The sequence below is a fragment of the Taudactylus pleione genome, unplaced genomic scaffold, assembly GCF_031769625.1.
Source record: "Taudactylus pleione unplaced genomic scaffold, aTauple2 ptg000490l, whole genome shotgun sequence".
Classification (NCBI taxonomy): Eukaryota; Metazoa; Chordata; class Amphibia; order Anura; family Myobatrachidae; genus Taudactylus; species Taudactylus pleione.
Genome location: NW_028284892.1, coordinates 1,041,673 through 1,069,218, shown reverse-complemented (window position 1 = coordinate 1,069,218; position 27,546 = coordinate 1,041,673). Strand labels below are relative to the sequence as shown.

General features: G+C 43.7%; 1 protein-coding gene across 4 annotated transcripts in view; it reads right to left on the bottom strand.

The window, feature by feature from the left end:
- PEAR1 (platelet endothelial aggregation receptor 1) overlaps window positions 1–27,546 on the bottom strand; it is a 93,515-nt gene that overhangs the window by 22,030 nt on the left and 43,939 nt on the right. For all 4 annotated transcript variants that reach the window (XM_088449637.1, XM_088449635.1, XM_088449638.1 and 1 more), the window contains exons 2-14: window positions 23,062–23,175; window positions 21,040–21,138; window positions 19,630–19,730; window positions 14,996–15,088; window positions 13,115–13,361; window positions 10,376–10,496; window positions 7,716–7,852; window positions 5,397–5,609; window positions 4,101–4,275; window positions 3,196–3,316; window positions 2,466–2,629; window positions 1,725–1,827; window positions 440–586 (exon numbers count right to left, since the gene is read on the bottom strand). In XM_088449637.1, the coding sequence (XP_088305763.1) occupies window positions 440–586; window positions 1,725–1,827; window positions 2,466–2,629; window positions 3,196–3,316; window positions 4,101–4,275; window positions 5,397–5,609; window positions 7,716–7,852; window positions 10,376–10,496; window positions 13,115–13,361; window positions 14,996–15,088; window positions 19,630–19,730; window positions 21,040–21,138; window positions 23,062–23,174 (1,834 nt within the window). In that variant the 5' untranslated portion in view covers window position 23,175. The remainder of the gene's footprint in view (window positions 1–439; window positions 587–1,724; window positions 1,828–2,465; window positions 2,630–3,195; window positions 3,317–4,100; window positions 4,276–5,396; window positions 5,610–7,715; window positions 7,853–10,375; window positions 10,497–13,114; window positions 13,362–14,995; window positions 15,089–19,629; window positions 19,731–21,039; window positions 21,139–23,061; window positions 23,176–27,546) is intronic.

Sequence of the window (27,546 nt, the reverse complement as noted above, 5' to 3'; positions counted from 1 at the left end):
CTGCTTAAATGAGGGGATTCCCATAGCTAGGTGTATAAATTGTTAGCAGATGCAAAATACATCTATTATTGAATATTTTCCAATAAGTCATGTGATACAAGTGGCTGGGGCCTGTTCATTGAGTACATGCGAACAGACAAAGTGGGGCACGAGCAATCAGTGCTTATTCCTTTGCCAATAGAGCCTCTAACAGATACTAAATTAAGTAATAAGACCCACATACCCTCCAACAGTAAGGAATACAATAGTGGTGCACTGAGAGGGGAGCTAAGGGCCAATAAATAGCTTGGAGGACTGGAGAACAGATTGCCAATGGGTCCGCCAGTTTAACGCACATAAGTTAAAGGTTCAGAGGGGTTAAATGGACAATAGATTGTGTTTAATGATCAGTAAGTTAAGCTGACTTGGTTCTTCTGTAACACTACGGTGCTTTTCTTACTGTTCTCGCAGTCTCTGCCCTCAAATCCAGCAGGGCAGGTACAGGATCCGTCCTCGGTAGAGCAGGATGCCCCATTTTTACACGAACAGGACATGTTACAGTTCCTCCCCCAATAGCCATCTCTGCAGGTCTGCTCACACTTCACCCCTAAGAGGAGAGAAAATAAGGGCACATGAACTCACAGCAGGAATATATAGAATATACATTGTCCTCTAAGGGCTCATCAATATTTTCATGATCGGGTAGTCCTGTAGGTCTATAAATATTTACCAAGTGCTACTTATTTGACTTGTTTAACAATTACCCTCCTTTTACAAGTTTTCCCCTTTGACCTTCCTGTATAGTGTGACCCAAACGTGTACGTGTGTAGGACAACTCTAGTTTTTAAAAACAAAACGTTTACTAATCCCAACTTCTTGAAAACAGAAAACTTCACCCAGTCCCCAGATGGTTGGGGGCCTGCTGTAGAATGATGTTCTTGTCTCTGGAGCTTGAAGGATGTTCATAGTGGGTAATTAAGCGGCGGGTGTGCTGGGAATGAGTATTGGACAAATGGCTGGCTAACGTTAAGGGACCCCTAGGTGGTAGGGTTTGGTTAATGTTTATTTTAGGTCTTCTGCCAGTGGTAGACCACCAAGTCAGTACACAGGTCCTCCAAAAATGGCAGGAGAGGCTTATATAAAATACTGTCTACTAGGAAGTGTATATAGTAAATGTTTGCAGACAGGATAAGAGTTCTATTTGAAGAATACACCAGAGACTCATATGGAAACATCTATATTAAGATTGTGTATCCTTGTTTTGAGTCTATACACTTGGAGTGGTGAATTGAGGTAGGGAAGGAGCCCACAAGTGTAGGAAGGCTACAGGAAGAGTGTGTTCAATAGATTAGGCATGATTTACTAGCTGATCGGTGGGAGGGTATGCTGGGACTTGTAGTTGTTTCACAACAGCTAGAGAGCCACAAGTTGGCCAGGCCCGATCAGAACAATGCATATCCCAGCCGACGTCTGATGGAAGGATATATAGATAGGGCGCTGTGTGTACGAACGTGCAATATACCCTTCCATCCCGCATTCACCTGCATGCCGGCAACGACGTAGCCGACAACGCAAGTGAACGCGCTATTGAGGGTATATGGACGATCTAGCGTTCAAATCTGCATCGGAATGATATATCGTTCAATATATAGCCTGAGGTGTACCTGGCCTCTTCAGCAAGGAATGTCTTAACCATAAGAATACAGGCAGAGTTTGACCGTAAAAATTATTTCACGTCCACCGACCTGTCCATCCTGGGAGGCACTGGCATGTCCCAGTCACCGGGTCACAGCCATCTGAGTTTTTGCATTCACACTGCATGCTGCATCCGGGGCCGAAGCTTCCGGTCTGTATAGCGAGATGGAGACAGCGACGGATTAGTAACCTCAGGTGTTTGGACAAAATATCGCTGGCTTGGGCGCTGACAAAACCGTCCTTTGATAAATACCCCAAGGTCTCTATCTCGGATAATATGAAGCAAAGAGCTTGGACTACAAGAAAATGGCATTACGGGATTAGTTTTACATTCTTCATTTATGGACAAATGGCCAGGATGTCACTTCTGTAGGCAGCTCCCAATATCTGTTCTTTAGAAATTGGAATGACTAAAGCCCATTATACTCTGCATCCTTCTTCTTAGTACCTGCTCTTATTTTCAATGTATGGTCAGCATACAGTATGTATTTTATCCGTTTAGTGCAAACCCAAGCATCTGCGCTCTTTATGTGCACACTACAGGGCCTATATATCAAGAAATGTGGTGAATCCCCCAAAAATGAACATTTCTTACTGGTGCGATTTGGAATGTGTTTTTGGGTCTACTTATGGGCCAGTCACGGGACACTGGCTCCGATTGCAGCTTGTCCGGGCGATGAGTAAAGTGACAGCTAACACTACACCTCTGGTTTCAGGCCCAGTGTCACCATAGCAGCAACGAGTGACCAGTCAGGTGCAATGGATATTGCCAGGTGCTGGTTGGTACGTACTTTACACGGCAGCTCACATTTCTCCCCAAACCAGCCAGATTTACAGGAACACTGTCCGGTGATGCGGTCGCAGGAGGCACCATTGGCACAGTCACACGTCCTGTTACAGTTGAAGCCCCAGCTTCCCTCGGGGCAAGGAACAGAGCAGTCTCCTTTCTGCCAGCCTGGGTGAAAGAGATTATACAAAATAAAAGTAATGTGCATACTTGTCACAATGTGTTATTTGCTTGTCCAGTGTTGGAACCAGTTAAGGTGGAACCACCAACCAGTACAATTACTAAGGGCAGACTACAAACAATTACCCAATTTCCCAATAAATTATGGTTGTGATTTTTAATTTGATGCAAATTGAAAAAAATAGTTTTTAATATGACGAATAGAGTGATTGTTTTTTTTTGGGCGGGGGGGTTTTTAAAAGAGAACTATTATTTAAGGAATAGTATAAATAAAAATATTTTAAAATGGAGGGTTTAAAAAAAAAATTTTAAAAAATCCAAATAAAAAAATTCCTACATAAAATGTTTAATTCTTTTAAATACACTTAAACATTAATATTATAAGATTTACACTATTCTAGACTATATAGTTCATATGAAGATTTTAATTAGGACACATCGGTCAGAGCATCTTACACTCTCATTACACATTGATTTCTCTTGTTAGAGTCTTTTTATTGCTTGTAGTGAATAAACTAGCACTTCTATCAGTACACCTGTCTCTTAGTACATACCTTCTTTGCACACACAGGTACCATCAATGGGGGAACACGCCAGGTGGTTTTCACACTTGCATTTCAGAGAGCATCTGTCCCCGTAGGTTTCATCTGGACAGTAGACTGAGCAGTGATTTCCCTGTAACAATACGCCAGAATGTGAGACATGCATTATCACTCTAGATCAGAGGTTCCCAAACACTGCCCTCAAGGCACCATAAACAGTCTAGATTTTAAAGGATATCCATGCTTGACCACAGGTGACTTAATTAGTACCTCAGTCAATTTGATTTAACCACTTGCGCTGAATTAATCTCTCTAAAACCTGAACTGTTAGGGTGCCTTGAGGACCACGTTTGGGAACCTCTGCTCTAGATTGTTAGTTCCCGGGAGCAGAAGTCTCTCTACCTTCTATCTTATGATGTGCACGTTTTCTGCATATAGAAATCAACCTTGGGTGGTCTCCCAGGGCAATGAAATGACACAAGTAGGCCTGATTGTCTTTATACAATGATGAAAAGCACGGGAGAAAGCCGAGCATAGAGAATTCATTTATTGAGTGAACATTGCAGGAGGGCTTGTGTAAGTATATACAGTACATGAAAGTCTCCTGCAGGTCTAGCACTGTGTAATGTTATCCAATTTCGCTTTATTCTGAGAACTCTGATCTTCTATAGAACTCTCATTGTTAAATACAAGTGTACATGCATTATTGCATTTATAAGATTTGTTTTATCTAAATGATATATTTTATAAAAAAGGTAACACATACAGTATTCTGCTTTTTTATCCAGACTTTAGACCAATAGGGCACTATCCATTACTGATTGTGGCAGGTCTCACTAATGGTAACAGCAGTAAGGTCCTTATAGCAGAAAGCATTAGGCAAGAGCATTTGGCACGCTATGCACTGTAAGACTTACTGAAAATCCGGGGGAACAGTGACATTCCCCGGTCTCACTGTCACAGGTACCCCCATTTAGGCACAGGCACGGCTCCTGACAGTTGGTCCCATAGTAACCATGGGAGCAGGTCTCGTTGCAAAACAGGCCGGCCCAGCCCGTCTCACAGGTGCACTCACCAGTCATCGGGTGACAGCTGCAAAACACAGGAATATGCAGAATTATATTCTCTTCCCGTACTGCATGATGACCAGTTAGATGAGCATTATAATGCCCGTACACAGCTTTAAGTCAATCTGTCATGCACGCAGTGATGGCAGCTATGTTCTAAAGAACCGTAGTGCGAGACAGGCCAATCTCCTACATGTTAGAACCAGCGCCTTTCATTGCATAAAAACTTAGACCCAAGCATAAAAGAGGCTAAACCGAACAGGATGTTAACAAATTAGGCTAAAAAAAAAAAAAAAAAAAAGTAGGCTTGAATTAAATGCAGGAGTGCTGGACATGGGTGAGATCCTTAATAGGTGTGGCATTTTTTTAGTGTTTATAGCACTTGGCAAAGTTCACTTAGAAACGCGTTTCTCCATGGAAGTGAAGAACACGCCCATCACTGCCAGCTCCCTGCTGGAGCACAAATAAAGGCTTTTCACACGTAGTGAGTTTTAGCAACCTGCACATGAGGTGTGGCAAACACACACATCGATGCACATCTCTGGCAAAGAGAAATGTCTGGGAATCTCCTAGTCAAATGGGTGTTTCTGGTTGTCAGTCGGCCTGCAACAAGGCATATCAATGGAAAAGTAGATCTATGCACAGGCAGATAATCGCACTAGACTTCTAATCGCAGATGGCGAACAGAATTTCGAGATGTGTTTGGTTCAGAATCAGACCCCATAGAGATAACCTGCAGCCAATCTTCTCTACACATGCACAGACATGATATATTCTACATATTATACATCATGCATGGAGAAATTCTTCAGAGATAGAACAACCTGTAGCCATTCTGAGAAGTAGAAGAGGTAGAACCACCAATAGCCAATCAAAACATGACATTAGGCGATGCATAGGATTACAGCAACCTGTAGCCAATCAGAACTTTTGAATATACTGTACACAGGATGACAGCAACCGGCTGTCAGAGCATCAGAATATGCAAAGAATTACAGTAACCTGTGGCCAATAAGAGTCCATTGGTATATGCACAGGATTACAGTAACCCATAGCTAATTACAACATTCACAGGGCTACGACAGAACGTTTTACAGGGCTAGGACATCCTGCACCCAATCAGAGAATTAGAACAGGCACCCTTACCTCTTAGAGTGCTGGATATCACACTGACACTGCATGTTACAATGCACGCCGTACATGCCGGATTTGCAGATTCTCTCCTCACAGTTGGTCCCGTAAAAGCCGGCTTCGCACAGACACGCTCCGTTGATATGGTAGCAACGAACCCCATTCACGCAGTCGCAGCTTTCTTTACAATCTCTGCCATACTTCCCGATGGGACACTCCTCTCTGCACCTGCGGAGACATGATAATATATAAAGGCATGGACTATTTAGTCATTCACATCAGTCCCTGCCGCAGTGAAGTTTAAAATCTATAGGGCAGATGTACTAAGCTATGGAAAGTGATAAACTATCAGCTGTCATTTTTCAAACACAGCCTGTGACGTGACAGTTAGGAGCTGAATGGTTGTTAGTTTATCAATCTCCCCCTATCTTCCATACCGCATAGACAAGCCTTCATTTTGCCAGAAGCCAATAAATTAGGCAGTATGTTTGGTAACTCACGCAAACACAGGGAAAACATACAAACTCCACACATGTAGTGCCCAGGTTTGGAATCAAACCCATAACCACATTGCTGTAAGGCAGTAATGTTATGCACTTTTATGGAGATCCCTCATTCAAAAGTTACTGCAACTCACACAGTTCTGGGAAAGGAAGTTTGTACATTTGTCTATTGGTGGCGCTGTTTTCATGATGTTACATCTGGGGAACCGTGTCTTTATGCGCTGGTCATAATGACTTATAGACGCTCCACTGCTGTAACTAATAATGCTATGCCAAAGGTTATGTCAGCCAAAAACACATAACCAAACTAGGATCTGCTCTCCAAGTTTTTTTTTTTTTTTGTAAAAAAGGTCCTTGAACATACAAGCCAACAGGACAGACTGCAGCTGCCGGCCTCTGACCTCTGTGCTTGTCATATTTTTTTATACTAACTTCTCTTATTTCACCAATTCCTTCAAATATAAAAGCCTCCAACTAAAAAATTTGGAGTATGGAGGCTGTACGGACAACACAGAGGGTCCGCTTTATGAAATATCCCACAAATATCAAGTATCACTCTTATGTATGAAGGCGGCTGTTATTGCTTTGAGCCATGTTAGAGAGGGTGGTATGACTAGTCAACATTCAGAAGGTCGACAATCAGAATGTGACAAGTTCTGAAGGTTGACATGGACAATAAGTCGACAACCAATATGTTGTCATACAAATATGTTTAAATGTCAACATGTTCAGAATGTCATTTAACATGTCCTCGACTTTTTTTGTTTATTTTAGCCTAGACCTAACCTGGGCACTAATCATAAACTTAACTCTAAAATGAACAAAACAGTTCGACATTCTGGCGTTGACATGTTAAATTTAGACATACTGAACGGGTCGGTACAATTGTATGCCAACATACTGGTTGTTGACCTATTGAATGTCGACAACCTGATGGTCGATATTCAGAACCTATTGATATTCTGGTATCGACCTTCTGAATGTTAACTACCTGCCTGGATATCATTAGAAAAGCATGTGGTATAACAGATAGACTGTTAAAAGGTTGATAATGTCTAGATAGACACCAGATGTTAGACAGACAGTAGGTCATCAGGGACAAAATGTCGACACACTAAGGTAGATATGGTTAAGGTCGACAGTTACAAATAGTCAAAATGTAGACTATGAAATGGTCAACTTTTTTAATCCTAATCTTCACCCTAACCCTCCCCTTGGTGCCTGACCCTAACAGTCACTTCTAGTGCCTAACCCTCCGGTAAGTCCCTAACTTTAACCCTCCCTCCTGGTGCCTAACCCTCTGGTAAGTGCCTAAACTATCCCCCCCCCAAAAAAATAAAAAATAAAATGAAAGTGTTGACCTGCTGTCCCGGTCGACCTTCTGTCTGTCTTACATCTGGTTTCTATCTAGACATTGTAGACCTTTTAACTGTCTATCTATAGTCCAGAACCCATTAGAAAACAACTCCCAGAACCCTAAAGCATGACTGCTATTAGATAGAAGTTATACAGGAAATGAATATATGCTGTATATACAAATACATTACAGCCAGAAGTAGATGAGCTACCAGCAAACACGGAAGAAAACAATAGCCAGAGTGCCTCCATAAACTGCCTAGAATCGGCTGGACGGCAGTCGGATTGGACAGGTTTAATAACCAAAAACAATATACTGGTTTCTCAGCACTTTTCAGGCTGTGACCGATTATCGTTCAGGTCCATACACTGAGCAATGATCGTTCAAAACCAGCCAACTTTAGTTTCTGCTTGTGAATTGCCATAAAGGTTTAGCATACTTCCCCATTAGCACATTCGCCCTGCTGTAACTTACCGATCCCCCATGTGCCCCAGAGAACACTGGCACTGCCCACTTTCCGGGTCACATTGACCATTATTATGACAACTGCATTCCTGTTCACAACCGGGTCCATAGTATCCGGGCGGGCACGGGATGGAGCATATAGGACCCTATAGTAAAATGTATTTCAGAGGTTACATACGGATTTATCAATGATGCTGCAATTCAAAACGTAAAGATGGCGATGTAGACCTGGGACGTCCTCGACAAATGGGACTGACATGGTTTTAAATAGTAGGGACCATCTTATACTGCAAGTTGGGTTCCTATATGGAGCAATTATGACTAAAACGGCTGCGGTTTCATATTATGTAGACGGCGGTTGTTCTGCTTACACATCAGCAATATAAGAAAATAATAAACTAACCACCGAATGATCAAAGATTTTAAAATGCAATTAATCTGACTGATAATGATCGGACTAGAAAATTGCAGTGTGCCGGTATACGGTTAGTTAAGATAGAGAAAATACTATATAGCAAAAGCATTCAGAGATTCTGGGCCTGATCCAGGTACGGACGCTAATGCAGCTGTGTATTTGTACGTAGGGGCGGTGCGAAAATATGCAAATATCACAGCCATCTGGATTTGTATTGAGACGCCCACCGATGGCTTTGCAAACCTAACCAACTGCGTGCAAAGACGCTGCTCGGTCACATATCAGTAGATTGGCCTTCGGTAACCCAACGGTCTTGCCGTGGGAAGAGACACGCCGGAAACTTTTTTAATGCGTATGGAATTACAGTAGTAGGCAGAGACGCCCCGTTAAGAGTTGCCCACAATCGGCCCCAGCCCGTCAGTGACTTGTGAATAAATCCTCGCCACCTGCGACAACGTTAATGAAACCTGATGCATGCGCGACTCACATGCGCAGATAACTGATAATCGCCAGGCTGTGTAAACATCGCCATTGCGTCCATCTCTGAACCAGGCCTCTGTACCAGAGCACACTAAGCTTATACGATTGTATCTATTCTCTATACAGAAGGCAGATGTTCCAACTAAAGGATGTTGTACCAACGCCAAGCAAGCTGCACTAACTTCTATGGCGTGGTGTGGCCACAAACTGCGGTGACCTGCGTCACACATTGATACCGGTCCCAGAACCTCGCCAGTCACATGGGGTTTAGTAATTGCTTAATTGATTCCCTTTCTCGTATTACTGCGGAAATTGAGCGTTTCCACATAATTGGTTCCATAATGTAACGGTATAAAATATTAATGGTTTCTTCACAGATGCTTCATTAAGACAATAATGACTCCCTTGTCTTGTTATTATAGTACATAAACATATTTTCAGCACACACATGGATGCTTTTCATATGATTTAGGCACACGCAGGTCCGTATGTGTCCGCATCCAGCCAATTCTATCAAACTGCGCACGCGCCATAGTAAACAGTCATTTTTTACATATATTGGGCGGATGGATCATGTCCCTTTCTTTCTGTACGTGAAATTTGTATTTCCGGGTGACAACTGGTTATAGGCACAGAAGAAAACCACCTGGTGGGAGCGGCATGGGCATCTTACACCATATTCTGAGCCGTGAGTATGGCAAAGGGTCACCTATATAATCAGACAGATCCGGGGTTATTTGCAAGCACTGATACTAGTGATGGTGGCTGTGCTGGCAGACATACAGTAGCGCGGCGCTGTGCTGCGTACGCTATAAGACACATTTAGTCGCACTAGAATTCCATTAGCAAAATATCCACATTCTGAATGCGATCGCACCCAGAGCTGCACGAAACGCAAATTGGGCCCATTTTGTGCACGAATGTCACAATAAGCAGGAAGAGTAATAGGCGTGTGTCTATTTCCAATCTTCCATCTGCGACTATGTAAATGCTGCTACAAAGTCCTTGTGTACATCCGTGCGTCCAAGGACAGACGCCCGCTGAAAGCGCCCTTAGACGCTGATCTACCGATTGGTGCGTGTAGACCCCAGCATTGGTGCCACCATCAAAACTTGCACCACTACCATGGCAGGTGCAGTCTCTCCGCCCGAGCATGGCCTCTTATGGTGGCAGTTGAGCATCTGTATAATGCAGCCACTTTCACCGGCATGCCAGCGACAACCCCATAACGCGCCCATAAGACACTGTGCGTGCGCGAAGACCCTTCCCAGTAACACACAAGGCGCGCCCATCACTTTTCCCAAGACATTTCTGACACAGTGTCTCAACTGCAACAGTGCCTCTGTGTGTACACTCTGTGTAATGCATGCACCTCATTGTGGGTGCATTAACAAACTAGTCAAATGCAGAGCTGGACGTAAGAGAAAATACACCTAATTAGAGGCTGATCTCTTGCAAGTAGTAAAAGGCAGGTGTAAGTCCACCCTAATGATAAGTGACAAACCAGATACGCGACCACAGATCTGGACGCATTTCGTGATGTGTAGTCCTTGGACGCAGCTCGGATAAGTAATGTATGGGTGACACCTCCTGCTGCATTATAATAGTGCTGTCTTGTTATGAATCCATTTTGCCTCATTTATGTCTGGAATGAAACGTGAGGGAGAGGGTTCATCGGGACGGTCTCTATTGTGTGTAACACTTGTGTGTTTTTCTATTGATGTATGTTCATTTAACACGTAAGTTGACCAAGATAATGGTTGGATGTTCTTACCATCCAGCCTGGTGGACAGATGCACGTCCCGCTCTGGTTACAGATGCCGCCACCTTGGCATGGGCAATGCTCGGGGCACTTGAACACAGCAGGCTGAATCTCGGTACATTTGATCTCACAGCTGTTGGGAGGTTAAAAATGGACATTGTTATTTAATTGCTTCAGTATTAATAGGTGCATATTATTATTGTACAGATGATCATACGTGAGGGAGGGGCTAATGCTTTGGTACTCAGGGGGAGATGTATCAAACCTTTGGCTGGTAACCTGCGGGACCAGCCACTTATGTTGCCAGATGCCGTAATACGAATCAACGGACAAGGGGAATTGATCGGTGATATCCGTTCCTCACTTCTGCAGCGCACCCACCAGGGCAGTCTTAACATATCGGCACACTGTGCAGCTGCCCAGGATCCTAGGGGCCCTCAAGCATGGCTGGGCATCTACATGGAGTATGTGGCTGCTCGCTCCATGCATAGAGGAGCCGGCTGAGATGCAGGCAGAGAAAAAAAAAAAAAAAAAAAAGTGCTCCCCTGCCCCTCTGTAAAATACACACAATAAGAGCGGCCAGGCAGCATTCTCTTCCTGCCTCCAGCCACAGAGCTATATTAAGGGGGGGGGGGGGGGAAGGGCAACAGAGGGTTCCCCTCTCTCAGGGAGCCCCATAGTTTAATCTCAGCTGGAGTGGAGAGCAAGAACTACACTGCGAGCTGGAAAAGAGGGAGGTGGAGTCCATAATCCTTGTTTTTTCTTAGGTTTAGACTTTCAACAAAAATCAATGTTTAAAGATTTAATTTAATTGACTGCTTACATTTGTATTCCCATGAATGGGCAAGTAGGGTCCACAGTGCATTGCTTTGCCCAGGGCCTACAATGTGGTTAATCCCATAATGCTGGCACTCCTCTTGGTAGCAAGAGAGGCAGACATAAGAGTCTACCTCTAGTGGTGGCACTCCAAAAAAATATGTTATGGCTGTGAATGTTGAACATCTGGCCCCCAATGTGAAACAAGTTGCCTACCCCTGTCCTAGCCTATGCACTTTTACCACAAATGTGTCCTTTGGGGCTCAGTGGCAAACACAGAATTTCTAGAGGGGGGGGGGGGGTTTCAAAAGCTTGATTTTAGAGCAAGTGTGGCCAGTCCATGAAGGGGGCAGAATTAGTACTTATCCAGCTTTAATATGAGTCATACACAATACACTTTGTATCATAATTCCAGCATATACAGGACCAGCGATCACAGTAAGCCATTAGATGCGGCAGTAGGCCAACCTTCCTGAGCTGGATGTTATTATTTTCGATGTGGGCACCATTCCAGACTATTGGAGCAAGTCCGGGAGTCTGGAGGAGCAGCAGCAGAAGAACCTAGCACTGCCCTGGGCATATATGTACATATTGGGCTCTATAGCAGTGCATCCATAATACATAATAGTGCATGTTTTCCAGATCTCCTAGTTGGCGCACAGGTTATTTATTACTGTCTGATACATGTGAAAAGATCCATAGGTGGTGCTAATTATTTCATTTGCGATACTGAGAAGAGCATGCAACACTAGTAACATTCTATTATATTACTATTTCTACTGTGGTCATGTGTGTGCTGGGGAGGGAGGTTTCCAGGCAGACTGAACCCCCCCTGCGTTTGCCTATGGGGCTGATAGAGCTAGGGTGGAGTGTCGCAAAAGTAAAAAAAGATATGCCACAATGTGAAAGTCACCACTGAATTAAGCATTGCAAGTTACATTTTTGGTCTAGCATTCATTTGTAGAAAATGACAGACAGTGAGGATGGTTCATCTCTAAACTAGGGATTATAGATTCCTACTGTCAGAGCTGTAACTAGACTTTTTGGTGCCCTGTGCCAGAGCATTGGCGTCCCCCTTCCCTCCCCCCTCATTTTATAAATGGGTACATAAGAGTACACCTGAAAAAGGGCCAGGGAAGAGATAGGAGGAGGCCAGGAGATGCTGGGGATAAAAGAAGAGGAAGCTACAAGTGAGAATCATAATAAACAGGAGAATTGACAGGCCCAAACAGCGCCCCCTGCCCTGCGGTGACCTGTGCCATGGCACTGGTCGCTCTACCCTAGTTACAGCCCTGCCTACTGTTACCAACTTATACAAAGAAAAGAGGTAATTTGCCTAAATTGCGAGAATATAAATAAGGGATAAACACCAATGTAGGAAAATTCAAATGTGAGTTCCACCACATCTACCAAAAATAAAAACATGTATATAATCTTACTCTTTAAAGTAAGTAATGTTCAATGAAAAATACCATACAGAGGATATGAACATTACTTACTTTAAAGAGTAAGATTATATACATGTTTTTATTTTGGTAGATGTGGTGGAACTCACATTTGAATTTTCCTACATTGGTGTTTACCCCCCATTTTTAGTGTTATCAATTAGCGCAATTTAGGCAAATTACCTCTTTGTATATTTATGTTTATGAGTGTGGTGCAAACTCATTTGTTTTTGCCTAGAGGCTGTTGATTTTGTTGCGCAATTAGTAAGGTCACATTTTCTTGTTACTGTTACCCACTTCCAAACTGTGCTCTTAATGCCAGATCCAGCAAATTGTCCAAATACCATTGGAGAATAAAGTGCCCAGATCACTCTTCCAGAACTAAAGCACATACCGAATGTTGGAACTCCTAATGATCACAGTATCATTATTTTTAAAGGAAAGACATGGGACAGAGACCGGATTGATAAGGTGTTGGAGGATCACTCACTAGGGTCCTGTGAATCCTTCTAGGCACTGACAGGCCCCACTCTCAGGGTCACAGCTGACTCCGTTCCGGCACTGACAGTCCAGTAAACAGTTCAGTCCATAGCTTCCCGGATCACACGGCTTTTCACAGAACGGATCCTTGTACCCTGCAGCACAGATGCAGGACCCCGAAACTGCATCACACACCCCATTATTTTGGCAAGCACAGGAACTGTTGCACCTTGGTCCCCACACGTCAGGTTGACAATCTGGATATAAAATAGATTGTGAAAGGAGTATGTTTGATACATTGTAGACACACAAAATAACAAAGCAAGACAGAAATGCGATGCTGTAGATGAAAGCAACAAAAAGGTTGAGGTGAAGGAAGTTCTAGATCTCTAAAAATTTTATACATTTTATAATAGGCCAGTGGCACGTCCTACTAGAACTGGCCCACTGGGGTGCAGGGGCAATCCCTGGTGCGGCCCAAGTGCCTATGCACAAGGTGACATGGTATTATAGCCTGCTGCATAGACTGTTAATGTGGGATTAGACACTTTCTGTACAGAGCAGGTTACAAATACCGTGGCCATGATCACACTCTGTAAACTACCCTGTGAGCACATGAAGATCTTTTCATCTTACAAAGCCATAAGCAATGGCAGTCTGCCGGTCATTGTAGGAGGCATTAATGCCCCCATCCAACCACTGGACATGGCTCTACAACCAAGATGTTATTGCATCTACCATACCTTCCGATAGTTCCCAATTAGTGGACCACAAAAGTGGCATTGCCTAATGGAATGTGGGCATTGTTCAGTGAATCTACGTGTGTTTTAGGAAGGTCATGGTTACACCAGTGTCAAATGACACTAATATTAGAGGAACTTTCTTTATATACCAGTTATACCGGTATTTAAGCCCAGCAATTCGAATATTATACAACACATCGGTGGTGCAAGGCAACTAGTGTTGCTTGAGATTATGCTTTAGTCTCTAGCAGCGCCAGGCCCTAGCAATACCCAATGCCAAGGTAGAATTTCTAGTGCAGTATAATATATAGGTCCCTCTAGCTGGGATGTCAGGGAAAGTCAGACACACTCATGAGTAAACTGTTAATCACCAATTGCCCATTGATAAGAGAAGGTGACAGTTACAAGAGCAATTGCTGAAAAATGGACCAAACCATTTGGATGGAGACACAGTTTAAAGCATTACCCCCTAACCACGGAGAACATTTCATTTCACCACTTTACTGGCCCCTTATTCTATTAAATATTGGGAAAGCCAGAACGTATTCCAGTAGAGCGTGACTTAGTAATAAACCAGCTTCCGCCGAGTCTGAAGACATGTGTCACGTCCTTATTTACAAATAAAGAGGCTAATGTCCCTACTGCTGCTATTTATAATGCACTGCAATACCAGATGACCAGGTTCTTGAAGACTAGACTTAAGTGTTGATGAGAACACAACTGTTTCCCAGCTGTCAGCATCTTTGTGTAAGCTGCAGCTCCCAGCGGACATCTGTCCCTGGGAATATTCAGCGGTGGTTCCTTTCCCCAACCACAGGTTTAATTCCCGGCTCAGCCAATTAGTGAGAACCTTAGAACATTTCAGTAACGTAGCAGAATTTTTTAGAATGACCCAGACAATGGGTTACAGAGCCAATGACGCAACAGTCAAAAAAGATACAGAAATATAAATGATTAGACTAAATTATGAGAACTTGCTTCTACTGCCCATTTAATTTTCTCAGAACAGACTAGTATATTGGATAAACGTGGTTAGCAAAGTGGTCTGCACTTGGTTTCTCATCCATCTGTCCTCTACCCCAAACTTCATCCATAGGTCATTTAGGAGAGGGCATCAGTGTATGGCACAAGGGGGCACAGTTACTCACCACTGGAGCAGTCTTTCCCTCGCCAGCCTGGCACACATTGGCATTCATCTGGTGCCACGCATCTGCCGTGCACACATTCCCCGCTGCAATGTGCTGCGTGACACAAAGAATAGTGTAAGACCACTGGCTGGATGCATAATGGTGCCTCATATCACATACATACATGGAATTTATAACAGGGCAATAATAATAACAGGTTGTTCAGGACAACCCATCAACAACAATCCTACATATGGTGTGACCAACATAGAAACCAAATTAGATAGCACATTATTATTTGCTGTGTTCTCATATTCTCCTAGAGCAGTGTTGGCTAACCTTGACACTCCAGCTGTTGTGGAACTATATATCCCAGCATGCCCTGCCACAGTTTTAGCATGCCCTAATAGCAAAACTGTAGCAGTGCATGCTGGGTTATGTAGTTCCATAACAGCTGGAGTGTCAAGGTTAGCCAACACTGTCCTAGACCTTACGTGACTGCTCACGAGGTAGCCTTTAGAATTTCCTATGGATTGGAATCCTTATAGAGTCCCACCTTATATGCAATACACAGACAAGTGGCATCTTACAGTCACTCATCAACATGTATATAGAATTATATTAATGCTTCACGGAACAACTGTTCAAAAAGTAGTTTCAGTAACCACAGGAATTAGCTGTCTGTGGATGGCTTCACTTAAAGAGCACAACAGCTGCATAACACCTAGAGCACAGGTTCTCAAACTCGGTCCTCAGGACCCCAAACAGTGCATGTTTTCCAGGTCTCCTCACAGAATCTAGTGAAATAATTATCTCCACCTGTGGATCTCTTAAAATGTGTCAGTGAGTAATGACTACACCTGTGCAGCTGCTGGGTGACCTGCAAAACGTGACCTGTGTGGGGTCCTGAGGACCGAGTTTGAGAACCACTGACCTAGAGAATCACCTTGATTGTGCAGCAGCAGGGCCAGATTAACAATGGGGCGGATGGAGCTACAGCTCCAGGCCTCCACATAAAAATAGGCCCATCAACATGAAAGCATGATTACCAGGTGCCTAACTGGCCATAAATTTTAAGTATTTAAATAGTTTTTCTAGTCCCCCCCCCATCCCCCCCACAAAAAAAAATGCAATTTTTCTATTTCTATGTAGTTAGGGATACATTGTGTTCATAGTGTAGGGGGTGTACACACCAAGGTGACTCTGACCACAACCACACAGCACCGATCACAGTTCCTCCCCTTCTCAGTATAGGCCCTTGAACATTTCCAGCTCCAGGCCATGTGGGCCTTAATCCGGCCCTGTGCAGCAGTACACCCACAGGGTTTGCCTAGTGCAAGCCAAGGTGTGGGATTACTTCCGAGACTCTAGAGACACCTGCACAGACTGGAATGGTGCACAGGTTTGTAATGAAGCAGTCTGGCGGTGTAACCACACCCGCACGTTAGAGTGACCACTAAAGAGGGGAGACCGATGCTTACCATCAGCGTTACCAACGACACAATCATTGAGTGCCCCCAGGTGAGTTGGCTCTCAATTTAGAAACATGAAATGTATGACTCAAAGTGGGCTATGATGATGTAGTGTAGGACCCCCTTGAACAGAGGAGTCTTGACATGACTGGTGGCTTATCCTAGATTTGCAAATGGGCGTGATTAGTCCTCTGCATTTTATCATTAGGCAGACTGCTGGTCCATTGCAGATTGCTGGGGTAACTTAGTTTTTCTAGTCTAGATTAACCCCTCCCTTACATGTACCTGCGATGGGCCAATACATTGATTAGCAACTTCCATTCTGTGTATCGCTATTCTAATTCCACCTGTGTCATCACCAACATCCAAACTGGTCATTACAAATGCATGTTAAAAAAGGTATGTAATAAAATATATTGCATTTTTGCAGTTAATTTTGAGTAAAAGTGTTGGAAAGCTTTGGCATATAGAAGTATGTGATCACGATGATTTTTGCAGAGAATTGGTCGTCACAATATAAAGTGTTTGTTTTGGATCTGGGGGATTTGCTTTAACACAAGTATTTCATTGTTATGTTCAAAATTCTTTGTGCTCCCTCCACAGGATGCATAGAAGCGGCCAGTTTACAGCAACTGCTACCAGTGACCTAGTTTGGTCAGCTGTAACCTCCCTCCGCGCTGCCTTATATAAACCAATCAGAATCCCAAGTGAGGCTACAGGAGTCAATCACACGGCAGAAGACAAGCAGGGAGCTCGGCTTTAACCAATGCCAGAAACAACATGGGGGCAGTCTCCTGATCTCCATGGAAACGCCTGTAACATGGGCACCAGGCCTCAATAAATTCCTCAGTCTTTGAAAAAAGTAGCATCGGGGACTTAGGAAAAACAGTGAGGAGATGGACAGCGAAAGTCTGAGATGTTGTATGCGGTGCTAACATCTGATAACGGCTCTCTAGTAAAAACAGGTCAACTCTTGGCAGGTCATATTTGTTGACCATGTTCCATTAAATAAAAAAAAAAAAAAAAAAAAAAAAGACTAAAATGTACCAAGAGGCAGATTGTCCACATTAGAGGCATATTCATTGATGCGGCCAGCCCCCAATAAGAAGGATTCATTATTCACCCAAATGTATTAGAGTTGCCGCATCCCTGTGATTAGTACAAGTAAAGGGATTGCAACCACGATCACTTAATTTTATTTCGGTGCACCGATGTTGGTCAGCACATGTGCGAGCGGGTAGCAGAGGAGAGGGATCCTACAGATCCCGCTCCCCCCAAAAAATTAAAAATCTAGTGAATGTAGCATCACGTGCCAAGGCCAGGTCATTCTGACAGCTTCACAGCCCCCATAGAAACCTACAGGGTTTTATAAAGACAAGTGGAGGAGTTGCCCATAGCAACCGATCAGCCTATAGCTTTCATTTATGTAGCACGTTTTACAATATGATAGGTAGAATCTTATTGGTTGCCTTGGGTAGCAGACACCCTTATTTGTCCTCATCAGGTGGTTTGATATATCTCCCCATTAAGGTACGTCCGCACAGCTGCTTTGCGGAACATTTATCTGCCTATAATAGGAGTACATACCAATCAGCTAGTTACCAAGATCCACCCACACTTGCTGACCTTCTGGCTGCCTCCTCCAGGTGGGCAATGCGGTGAGTGTGGTGCAGCCCAGCGGGTAGAGTGATGGCACATTTGAATCATCGTGGGCCCGCTCTCGCAATAGAATGCCGTGATTCTTGTGAAGAAGGGGTAGGATCACTTAACGCAATTCAGTGTGAATCGTGTCAGAAGCCTCCCGGATTGCCCACTATACTTGGGAAGCGGGTGGCCACAGACAGCTGATAGGCAGCTGGCAGGAAAATTGTCCACTATTCCACGAGAGTCATTGACACACAGACCGCTCGGTGCATTCAGGGAGTGTCGGTCCCCTCTGTGCGTTCTCGGAATGGTACTAATAAAACCACCAGTGCATTCCTTCAGTGATATTCGTACAACCCCATACGTATAAAATTAATAGTTCCTCAGGTGTCTATATATTTTTATGTGAACAAGACATAATAACTAAAACACGCCATGTGGAATCAGTTAGTACTGGGATATTATGCATTTCACTTTCTTTCCTCCAGAGAGTAATGTTTCTACACGTCCAGATGTAACAGGGCTGGAATGAGTTGGACATTTGCACCTTGTATTTTTGCAGATCTAATGATGAGCAAAGTGATAATATATCTTTGACACCAAGGGCCTGATTCTGTGTTGCACACCAAGGGGGCACAATGCCTACATTCACGTAGTTGACTAATGTTATAAATACTGCTCATGTGTCTGAGTCGCACTGCTAATGCGTCGCGATTGTAACCGCACGGGGACGCAGAAAGGATTTGGGCGCAGGAAGTGTGGATTTTTGTGGGCACACCTGGGAGGTGCACAGTGGGGTGGTTAGGCAGACTTAAGCATGTTGCTGGAGTGTCCCTGGCAGCAGCTGCATCCAAAGATGCAAACCCTCTCACACAGGAGCCCATGTTCAGATGGAGAAACTGCACCTCTCATAGGGCTGGTGCACGTTTTGCTGATGCAGCGGTGGTGCACCGATGGTGTGCCTAAAGACACACCAAGACGGAGTTCCACAGACAAGATACTGCAAGTGGGTGTCTCAGTTTTAAAGTTGTCGATAGCGGCATTAGCAAAGAACAGTCGCGGCCCCATCTCCGTGTTAGGAGCACATAACAAAGGAGCAGGACAAACCATGATGCAATGCAGGGGGTGCACATGCATGTATCTTTTTGCAGGCAAGGTAAACACTGGCTGTTATGGCCTATTGTTTATTTACTGTAGCAATAAAATATCATCATGGCAGCAGAGCCATTAAACTTCAAACTTTGTCTAATGCGATAGGTTACAGCATATACTGTACATATATACTAGTATGCTATTGGCTCCATGGAAATTTTGAAATGCCTTATTTTTCTGGAAAACGGTCAATTCCAGAGCTGTGAGACAATAAATATCCCTTCTGGAATGTCCTTCTGGCCGTTCCTCCAGTACTGGGGATTCTGCAATGTGAGCTGGACATCTGAGGTACTGTATGACCCATGCAGGGACATCAAGCTGCGAGAGGTCCGACATATGGAATCAACTACAGATTGTGTAAAATATTTATCATGAAATGGGACTTACGGACACAGACGTCATTGCTTTCATAATATCCCTGGCAACATCGGTACCTTTTCCTGTAGTCGAGCTTAACTCTTTGGCGGTAAGCTGTCCTATACATGATCCTAAATGGAAAAAAATAAAAAATAAAATTGAAGGAAGTCCCATGTGGACCAGTCTTGAAAAATCCATATCACACTGGGTTGGCGCCAGTGGTTTTGAATGCAAGCTTTTTAAATATGTGCCCTAATGCCAGCCCCAATGACATTGCTGATATGCATCATTACACAGGAAAACATTTCTGCTAAACCTACGGGCCCCCATTTAACAACGAGACGACCTCTTTAGCGCATGCTAAAGGGCTTATGTCCTCCTTTCAATATTTAACAAACAGCGGTAATGGTCAATGTATCGTTTACACCATCTAGATGACGAGCGCAATCCGATCATTTTTTGTGGCAATAAAGACCCAGCAACAGCCTTTCCGGCTTCAGCAAAGCCTTTAAGACCTTGCAGTGTCCCCGCTGGGTGAAAGGGTCATGTGGATGGCAGAGCAGCCCATCGCCAGCAGTGGTAGGCTGCCAGCAGCAGAGTGGAGGATGCCGCCAGACCTTGCCAGAGGTGTAATTTTATATACCAGTAGCATATTCATTATTAGCACTGCGATACTAAACTAAATATGTCGCTGGCATTAAGACTTATTAAATGGGGCCCTAAATATAAAGGAATCCCTGATTGAAACAGGAATTAGTGAAGCTGCCTATATCCTGAGTTGTACGCAAACCCGAAGGTTTTGGGAAGCACCATTGCCATATCATGAATGTACAAATATGGTCATACAGTAAACATTAGACTAACTTGAAGTAGTTTATGGAAACGGCTCAATGGGTTTCAGCGTTTTCTTTGAGAGGGAGTGGGGTATTGCTTAATGATCATCGGATGCACTCTCCAGCTGAGACGCGTTTCACCTCTAGTCTGCAGCGTCATCAATGAAGCCACAAACTGTGGGGTGTACACCACTAGATTACCAGGGGAATGTTTAATTCACTTTTCATTATCTAATATTTTATTCATGTATTTCACCAATGTTTCTTTTTTTTTTTTTTTTTTTTAGTACTGAAAGATACCAGTGACATCTCGAGGCATGAGGTACATAATATTTATACTTCATTTGTACAACAGTTGAATTATCAGCAATGCCATGGCTAAATTATAATGCCTCTCACACGCTTGTGACAGTATCTTCAGCAGCTAAAAAGCTACTGTAAAATTATATATATATATATATATATATATATATATATATATATACACACATACATACATACATACACACACACTACATATATTGTACACAGCAGAGGACTATGGGTAAGCCTAATGTTCCTCATACTGTCACCTGAAAGTGTTTCTTGCAGTCATGGTAATACTTACTTAGGCTGCGTGCATGTCTTGAAATAGTTCCACGTACAGGAATCTGTGGCGGTGTTGGTGTACGGGTGGGCGTAGGATTCCTTTACCGCCATGGTATAGCTGTTGAAAGCAGAGCAGGTTATCAGAAGTCCCAAGGTAAGGTATGTGGACCCCATAGGGGCAATTCAACTCACGGCAATATTAGTTATTACTGCTTAATATGGGTGCAAGGAAACGAGCAAAAATACTGGTCGCAAAGTGCCTTTGCCTGAATTGATACTATGGGCCGTATGCAATTAGTTTCGCACCCGCGATACTTTTCGCATGAAGGGACTTTGCCTACATTGCGTGTTTTGCATGCGAAAAAGTATTTGAAAAAGTATTGGGTGTGCTGCCGCTATTCCCCATATTCAATTAGGAAGGACGCGAAATTGGCACCCAGCGAAACTTAGACGAAAAGTCCTGTCAAAAATGGGGAACTCTGCCCGACAACCCCCAAAAGGTATTTGGTGTACTCAAGTGTGACAATTGGTTCCAATTAGCGCCTTAACACAAGTGGTGAAGAATGGCATTAAGCAGTATTTTTTTGAGGAAATAACTATTCCCAGCAAATTTGGGGGTACATGAAAATGGGGGCTAGCATATTTTATGTTGCTAAAGTGAAGTTTTAAATCACGTAAAAAATCCACCTGCCGCAAGCACCTGCAATCATAAAGACACCTTCCCCATACTTGGGGACCCCCCAGAAGAAGTCTATTTCGCTAGTTTTTAAGTTTGCCCCCCAACTTTGCACTTTCACCCCCAAAATGAAAGTGCTTTTTTGGGGTGTTCTAAAGTATTTTTTTTTTTTTTTTAAATTGACAGTTTTTGGGGGACTGTCCCAAGGGTGCAGGGTTTTTTATTCCGAAGTTTGCACCCCAAAACCGCAATTCTGCACTTTTTTCCGCCTGCTATTCATAGGCGAAACTTTTCTGCCGATTACATTGCATTGACTTTTCGCGTTCGCGAAGAGTCTTTGGAATTGAATACGGCAGAAAGTTTCCGCCTGGTGAAATTATGTCATCCGTGATACTTTTCCGCGGATTTAAACTTTTCGCCTCTAGTTGAATACGGCCCTATGGGTGGGATGCACTTTGGTGAAAAATTTGGTCAAACCTCTGAATTTGCCTCCCAGGGTCCCCGCGATGGCTTGTGCATTTAGGGGGTACAGCAAGGTTAATTTTTGGGGAAGCTTAGCGACGTAGCAAATATCGTGGAGTTGTGCAGGAAGCGCGGTGAATATATTAGGTTTAACTGGAAATCAGTTCAAGGATGGGAGAAGATTACTTTTAATTAGTGGGTGGATTGAGGCATAGGGAAAATTATTTTGATCTGCAAGTTGGTTTATCCTCATTTTAATTTGGGTCATTTTGGCATTGGAAGTATTTTTAGGGTCCCTTCGTGTCCCGTTTTTTTCTTAGGAGACTACAGCTTGGGCACAGAAGGGACCAAGGACGTCGTTACACTATTCGCCTCTATAGTGCAGCCTGGCCGGAGAGGAATCTTGCAATTCCTCCCCAGTCGGCTGGAGATTATCAAGATGCCCATTGCAACTAATTCACGCTACAGTTGCGCGGACGAGTCTGAACCCGGAAGTAAAGAGATAGCTCCCAGCTGCCATGTCACAGGCTGTGTTTGAAAAATGGCAGTTAGGAGATAAAGTGAACAGTATTAAAGAGGTACCAGCCAATCAGCTCCTAACAGCTTAGTAAACAGCACATGTTATTGCTAAAACTAATAATGCTAGCATCCATATTGTACATATTTACTGTAAATTGCCGCTATTGTCATGTAACGTACAGTGTATGATGCCGTCAACCTTTAGAGGGCATAAACCAAGTTTATTAAGCCAGAGTGATCCAATGACAAAGCCGGAAGCAGGAAGACTAGCGTGGCCAGCTGTTTCCTCTCTGTGTGATGATAGCACTATGGTATGAATTACACTGGCTCTATAAGCCGAGCAGAATGCATGGCCCCAACGTAAAAGCCTTGTTTTCTTTTTACCTTTCCCAGTAACTGCAGACATTGGGGTCATTGGGGTTGAGAGATGTGCCAAGCTGTATATTCGCCAGCAACAATATAATCGGTATAATGGAGAGCGCCTGCGTTATCTTCATTCTGTAAAGGAATCGATAAATAGGTTTTACGTTAGAATGAAGAAAATAATATAAAGCACATACTTTACTGAGGGCCTTATGGAGTTCTAACACATTTTAAGTATAAGCACTTGTCCACCAATCAGCTCTCAGATGAAATGTAAACACAGGAAGTCAGCGAGTGGAAAACAGGAAGTGGAGGATGTTTTGTCGCTGAAGACAGTTGTGTTTGGGCAGATGGAAGAATTTGGCATTCGGACAGAAAAATGTCTAGAAATTCATCTCTAAACCTAAATACAACCTCATGCAACAAGAGTCAATATTCACATTTTTTTGGATTCGAGATACATGTCATATTGAGAAATGCAGGGAAAGCTCTCATCAAATCGAGGCACGTAGTCAGGGGCGTTTAGCATGTTTTTTTTTAAAGGCATATGAAAACAAGTAATTATAATGTAAACAGTCATGCATTTTTTTCGATACGATTCATATGTGGTTTTTGTGTACATTAGCAATTTGCAAAAATTTTTATCAAGAAAGTGTTTTTGTAGTCGATGCCTAGACCAGCCCTTATGTTCAAGCCGATCGCATACATTAAAGACAAATTATACCTTAACTGCCTACTTTCAGAATACCCTTTGGGAGGTCATGGAGGGGAGGTACAAGTGATAAGGGGCTGTGGTGACACGATTTAAATTACAGTCCAGCCCTCTACTGCATAATATTTTGATCTGAGGCATCAAGAAACAGGAGCAGGCCTATGACGCAAAATGGTTACCGTCACTATCACTGCAATAGAGAAGATCTGGGGAGGGAATATCTTCCTGGATATTTTGGTAGAGTAGGCAAGTTTGATTTAAACCTTTGCTAACTGCATGTGACATTGTTTATAATGCATTCTGATGGAGATGAACAGACTTTTTGGAACCCCATTGATACGTGTGTTTAACTAGTGTGTGCAAGATGTAAATACAGTAGTGTCTATAGTCACATCTGGTACAATGGGTTTTGACATTAATTTACATGTATTTAAAAATCAGCATAAAATAGGAATTGTAATGCCAGAGGGTATGAGGTATAAGACTGCCCAGGCGTGCAAATTGAGGATTTAGAACAAATTTAAATAAAATTACGTTATGAATAATCAATCTGCATTTGACCACACATGAATCAACTTTTGAGCATGCACAGAAAACAGCTTAATTACAATCAATACATCTACCGAGATATACACAAAACGCGTCTGTTTACATCTGTTAAGTTGCTTGTCACGTGTAGTTATATATTTGTACGATCCATATGATCACATACAGTAGCAAGTAAAAATCGTTACACGGTATATGTGGACACCTGTACGTGTTGCAACAAATAGAAATAATGGTACTTTTTAAAAACACATTAAAACAGTCCATTGTTTATCCCCATTTAGCTGCATTTTACCTCCTAGGTATTTACATATACCAAATGCAATGAACATATGAGGCATTTTCAATCAGGTGCGAGTTGCCTCGTGCATAACCCAGGGTAAAGTGTTGGAAGCAGTTAACAGGGTTAATAAATAATACATCATGCAAGGCAACTCACACCCCAAAGGCTGAATAAAAGGTGCCTAGAGAGATGAATTTCTAATGTAAAGGACTCGGCTAAACTTGTGTTGTTGACCTGAGATTGGTTGCATTAGACCAGGTTTGGCCAACCTGTGACTCTCCACACTTTACCAGCTGATCAGTGGGAGGGTATGCTGGGACTTGTAGTTTCACAACAGCTGGAGAGATACAGGTTGGCCAGGCCAGCATTAGACCAGAAGTTTGTGAAAGTTCCTCCCTCAGGTCAGTGACTTGGAACAATAAATAAGTTTCCCTGTGAGCAGCCGTGGGTTGCACTGGGCAGCAGACTCACACTTAGGTCACTGGTTTGAATACTGCTAGATGCTTTAACTCATCTACTGCCGGGGTCTGTGTCAGAGCCTCCAAAGGACCTAAACATTTGTTGCATTTTCTGCTTCATTGTAACATTAATTCCACTCAATTATTTATTTTGCAATTAAAGACTAGGTTTTGTATCCTGGGCCGGCCCCATCATTAGGCAGGGTACATGGCTGAGTAAAAGGAGGGTCACGGCCTGGCATTCAACAATGCCACGCCCGCAGTCAGTGACACCGATTCACTGTCACTCAGTCCCCTGCTGTGCTGCTGGGGGCAGTATGTGGCACTGAGAGGTGGGCAGTATGTGATGCTGTGAAAAAGGTCAGTGAGTGCTGTGAGGTGGGCAGTAACTGGGTCAGTTTGTGCTGTTAGGGGCTCCGTGTGCTATGGAGGGCAATGATTGTCCTAGGATGGAGGTCACTGTGCGTTTGCAGTGAGGGGGTCAGTGTGATATGGAATGGACTGGCAATGAGAGCTACAGAGGGGGCAATCAGCGGTGCCAAACTCCGAAAAGCAGTTTTGTACATAGTGGTCCCCATTGATGGAGATTAGGCTGTACATAGTGGTGATACCTTAAATATTGCATAAACTTCTGCTGCAACCTCTGCATAATCTGATTTAAAAAAAAAAAAAAAAAAAAAAAACCAAACACAAAAACACCTTGATAGGCCCCAGAGTGCTTTAACTTTATCGGTGTATAATATTGTTTATTCTACAATCTACTATACTAAGGAGCCTCAAAATGTATAATGAAAAGAAATAAGTAAGATATTCAGTCACAGGCCAGCCCTGTTTGTACTATAGTCAAGTAAATACATTTGTCACTTACAGTATGGGCATTAAATGGCAAACAAAACAAAAAACATGTAAATTATTCTTGTATGTGCATGTGAGTATTTTTGTACATCATCTTTCTTATGTACATGATCTTTGTTCAGGTGTGATTGTGTGTTGGTATGCACTATGGGCCTGATAGAGATGTATGGTATTGCACAGCGGCAGGGAAGTGGCTGGTCAGTACCGTACATCTAATACAGTAATGCAGAAGGAGGAGGAGTCCGGTGTAAATGGACGCCTCCTCCTAAAGGTGCGTACGCACTTACACAATATCACCCCTTTTTGTGGTTTCCGGGCAAATCGGAAAGGACAAACATCGGGCATATCATTAAGTGTGTACGCCCAATTTGCACGCTCCCACGGCGATCGCATGCGCTCTTTTGGTTGGTCTTGCTGCGTGGTCAATCAGAAGAGACCATGGCCCTCATTCAGAGCCGCTCGCTAGCGGCAGTACGCTCGTTCCGAGCGATGTTCGCACATCTGCGCATGCGTACGGTTTTTAGTACGCATGCGCGAACCAGTCAGTGCGGCCGAAAATCGTTTGTACGCTATATAGCGAGTGCCTGCTATTCTGAGTGACAGAATGAGGCGTATGTGGGTGGTAACAGGGGAAGGTGCTTGAAAACGGGGGAGTGGAATTCGAACGCAGGCGTGCTTAAAGGTCAAAATGGGCGTTTTAAGGGAGTGCATAATTAATACAGCAGCGTCATTGACCACGTCACTTGGTTTTTTTTAACTCAGAACTGCTCGCAAAATAGCGGTTGAAAAAAACAACCACAAGAATAGTGAGCAGTTCATACGCTGTACGATGTACTCGATTAATCTAATAAATAGCGGACATGACGTATGGTGCGAGCGGCCAGGGGGCGTTTTTATCAAATAAACGAGCGTATGTTTTGCGCGCTCGTTCAGACTTAGAGGTGGGAACAGACTGCAATTTGCGAAGGGATCATTTGAATAGCCACCCCTTGTTTTTGAACGAACGACCGCAAATAGCGAACGGCTCTGAATCAGGCCCTATGTACGATGCCATGCTGCCGAATGCAGCATGGCATCCTACATCGTGCCGTCGCCCCGTGCATAGTGCAAGTGAGCATGCATTTGCCGATGCTGGGGCCCGTTGCCCGTCGGACCGGCTGGCTACACATTGTTCTGACTCATTTGATGCAGAATCTGCTCTTCTGCGAGACCATCAGCAATCTGAGTAACCCCCAGGTTACTCTCCCCCATTCACAGCTCCATAGCCGGGGATATGAAGTCTGCGGCTTAAGATGCAGACTGTGGCACTCCCAGAAAACAAAGGGGGAGACATGCCCAGTTTTTCAGAAAGGAGGCCGGGCCCACCCACGCCCTGCCCCCAAACAGCCACAGCCTGTCAATCAGGCTGCAGCTCAGGGGCCACAGCGTGCGAGGACACAGGACCTGTCATGCACATGCGCTGATGCCCCTCATTAGGAGTTCTATGCAAACAGGTCTAATTCAGATTTGCATACAACTCTCCCTATAGGGTATATTTATCAAGCACCGCATTTTGGGATTGATGCTGTAACCGGCGCTGTGCGATAATATGCAAATTCTGCATGATGATGCAGCATCAGACCAACTGCGTGAACATCGGCCACTCGGAACGT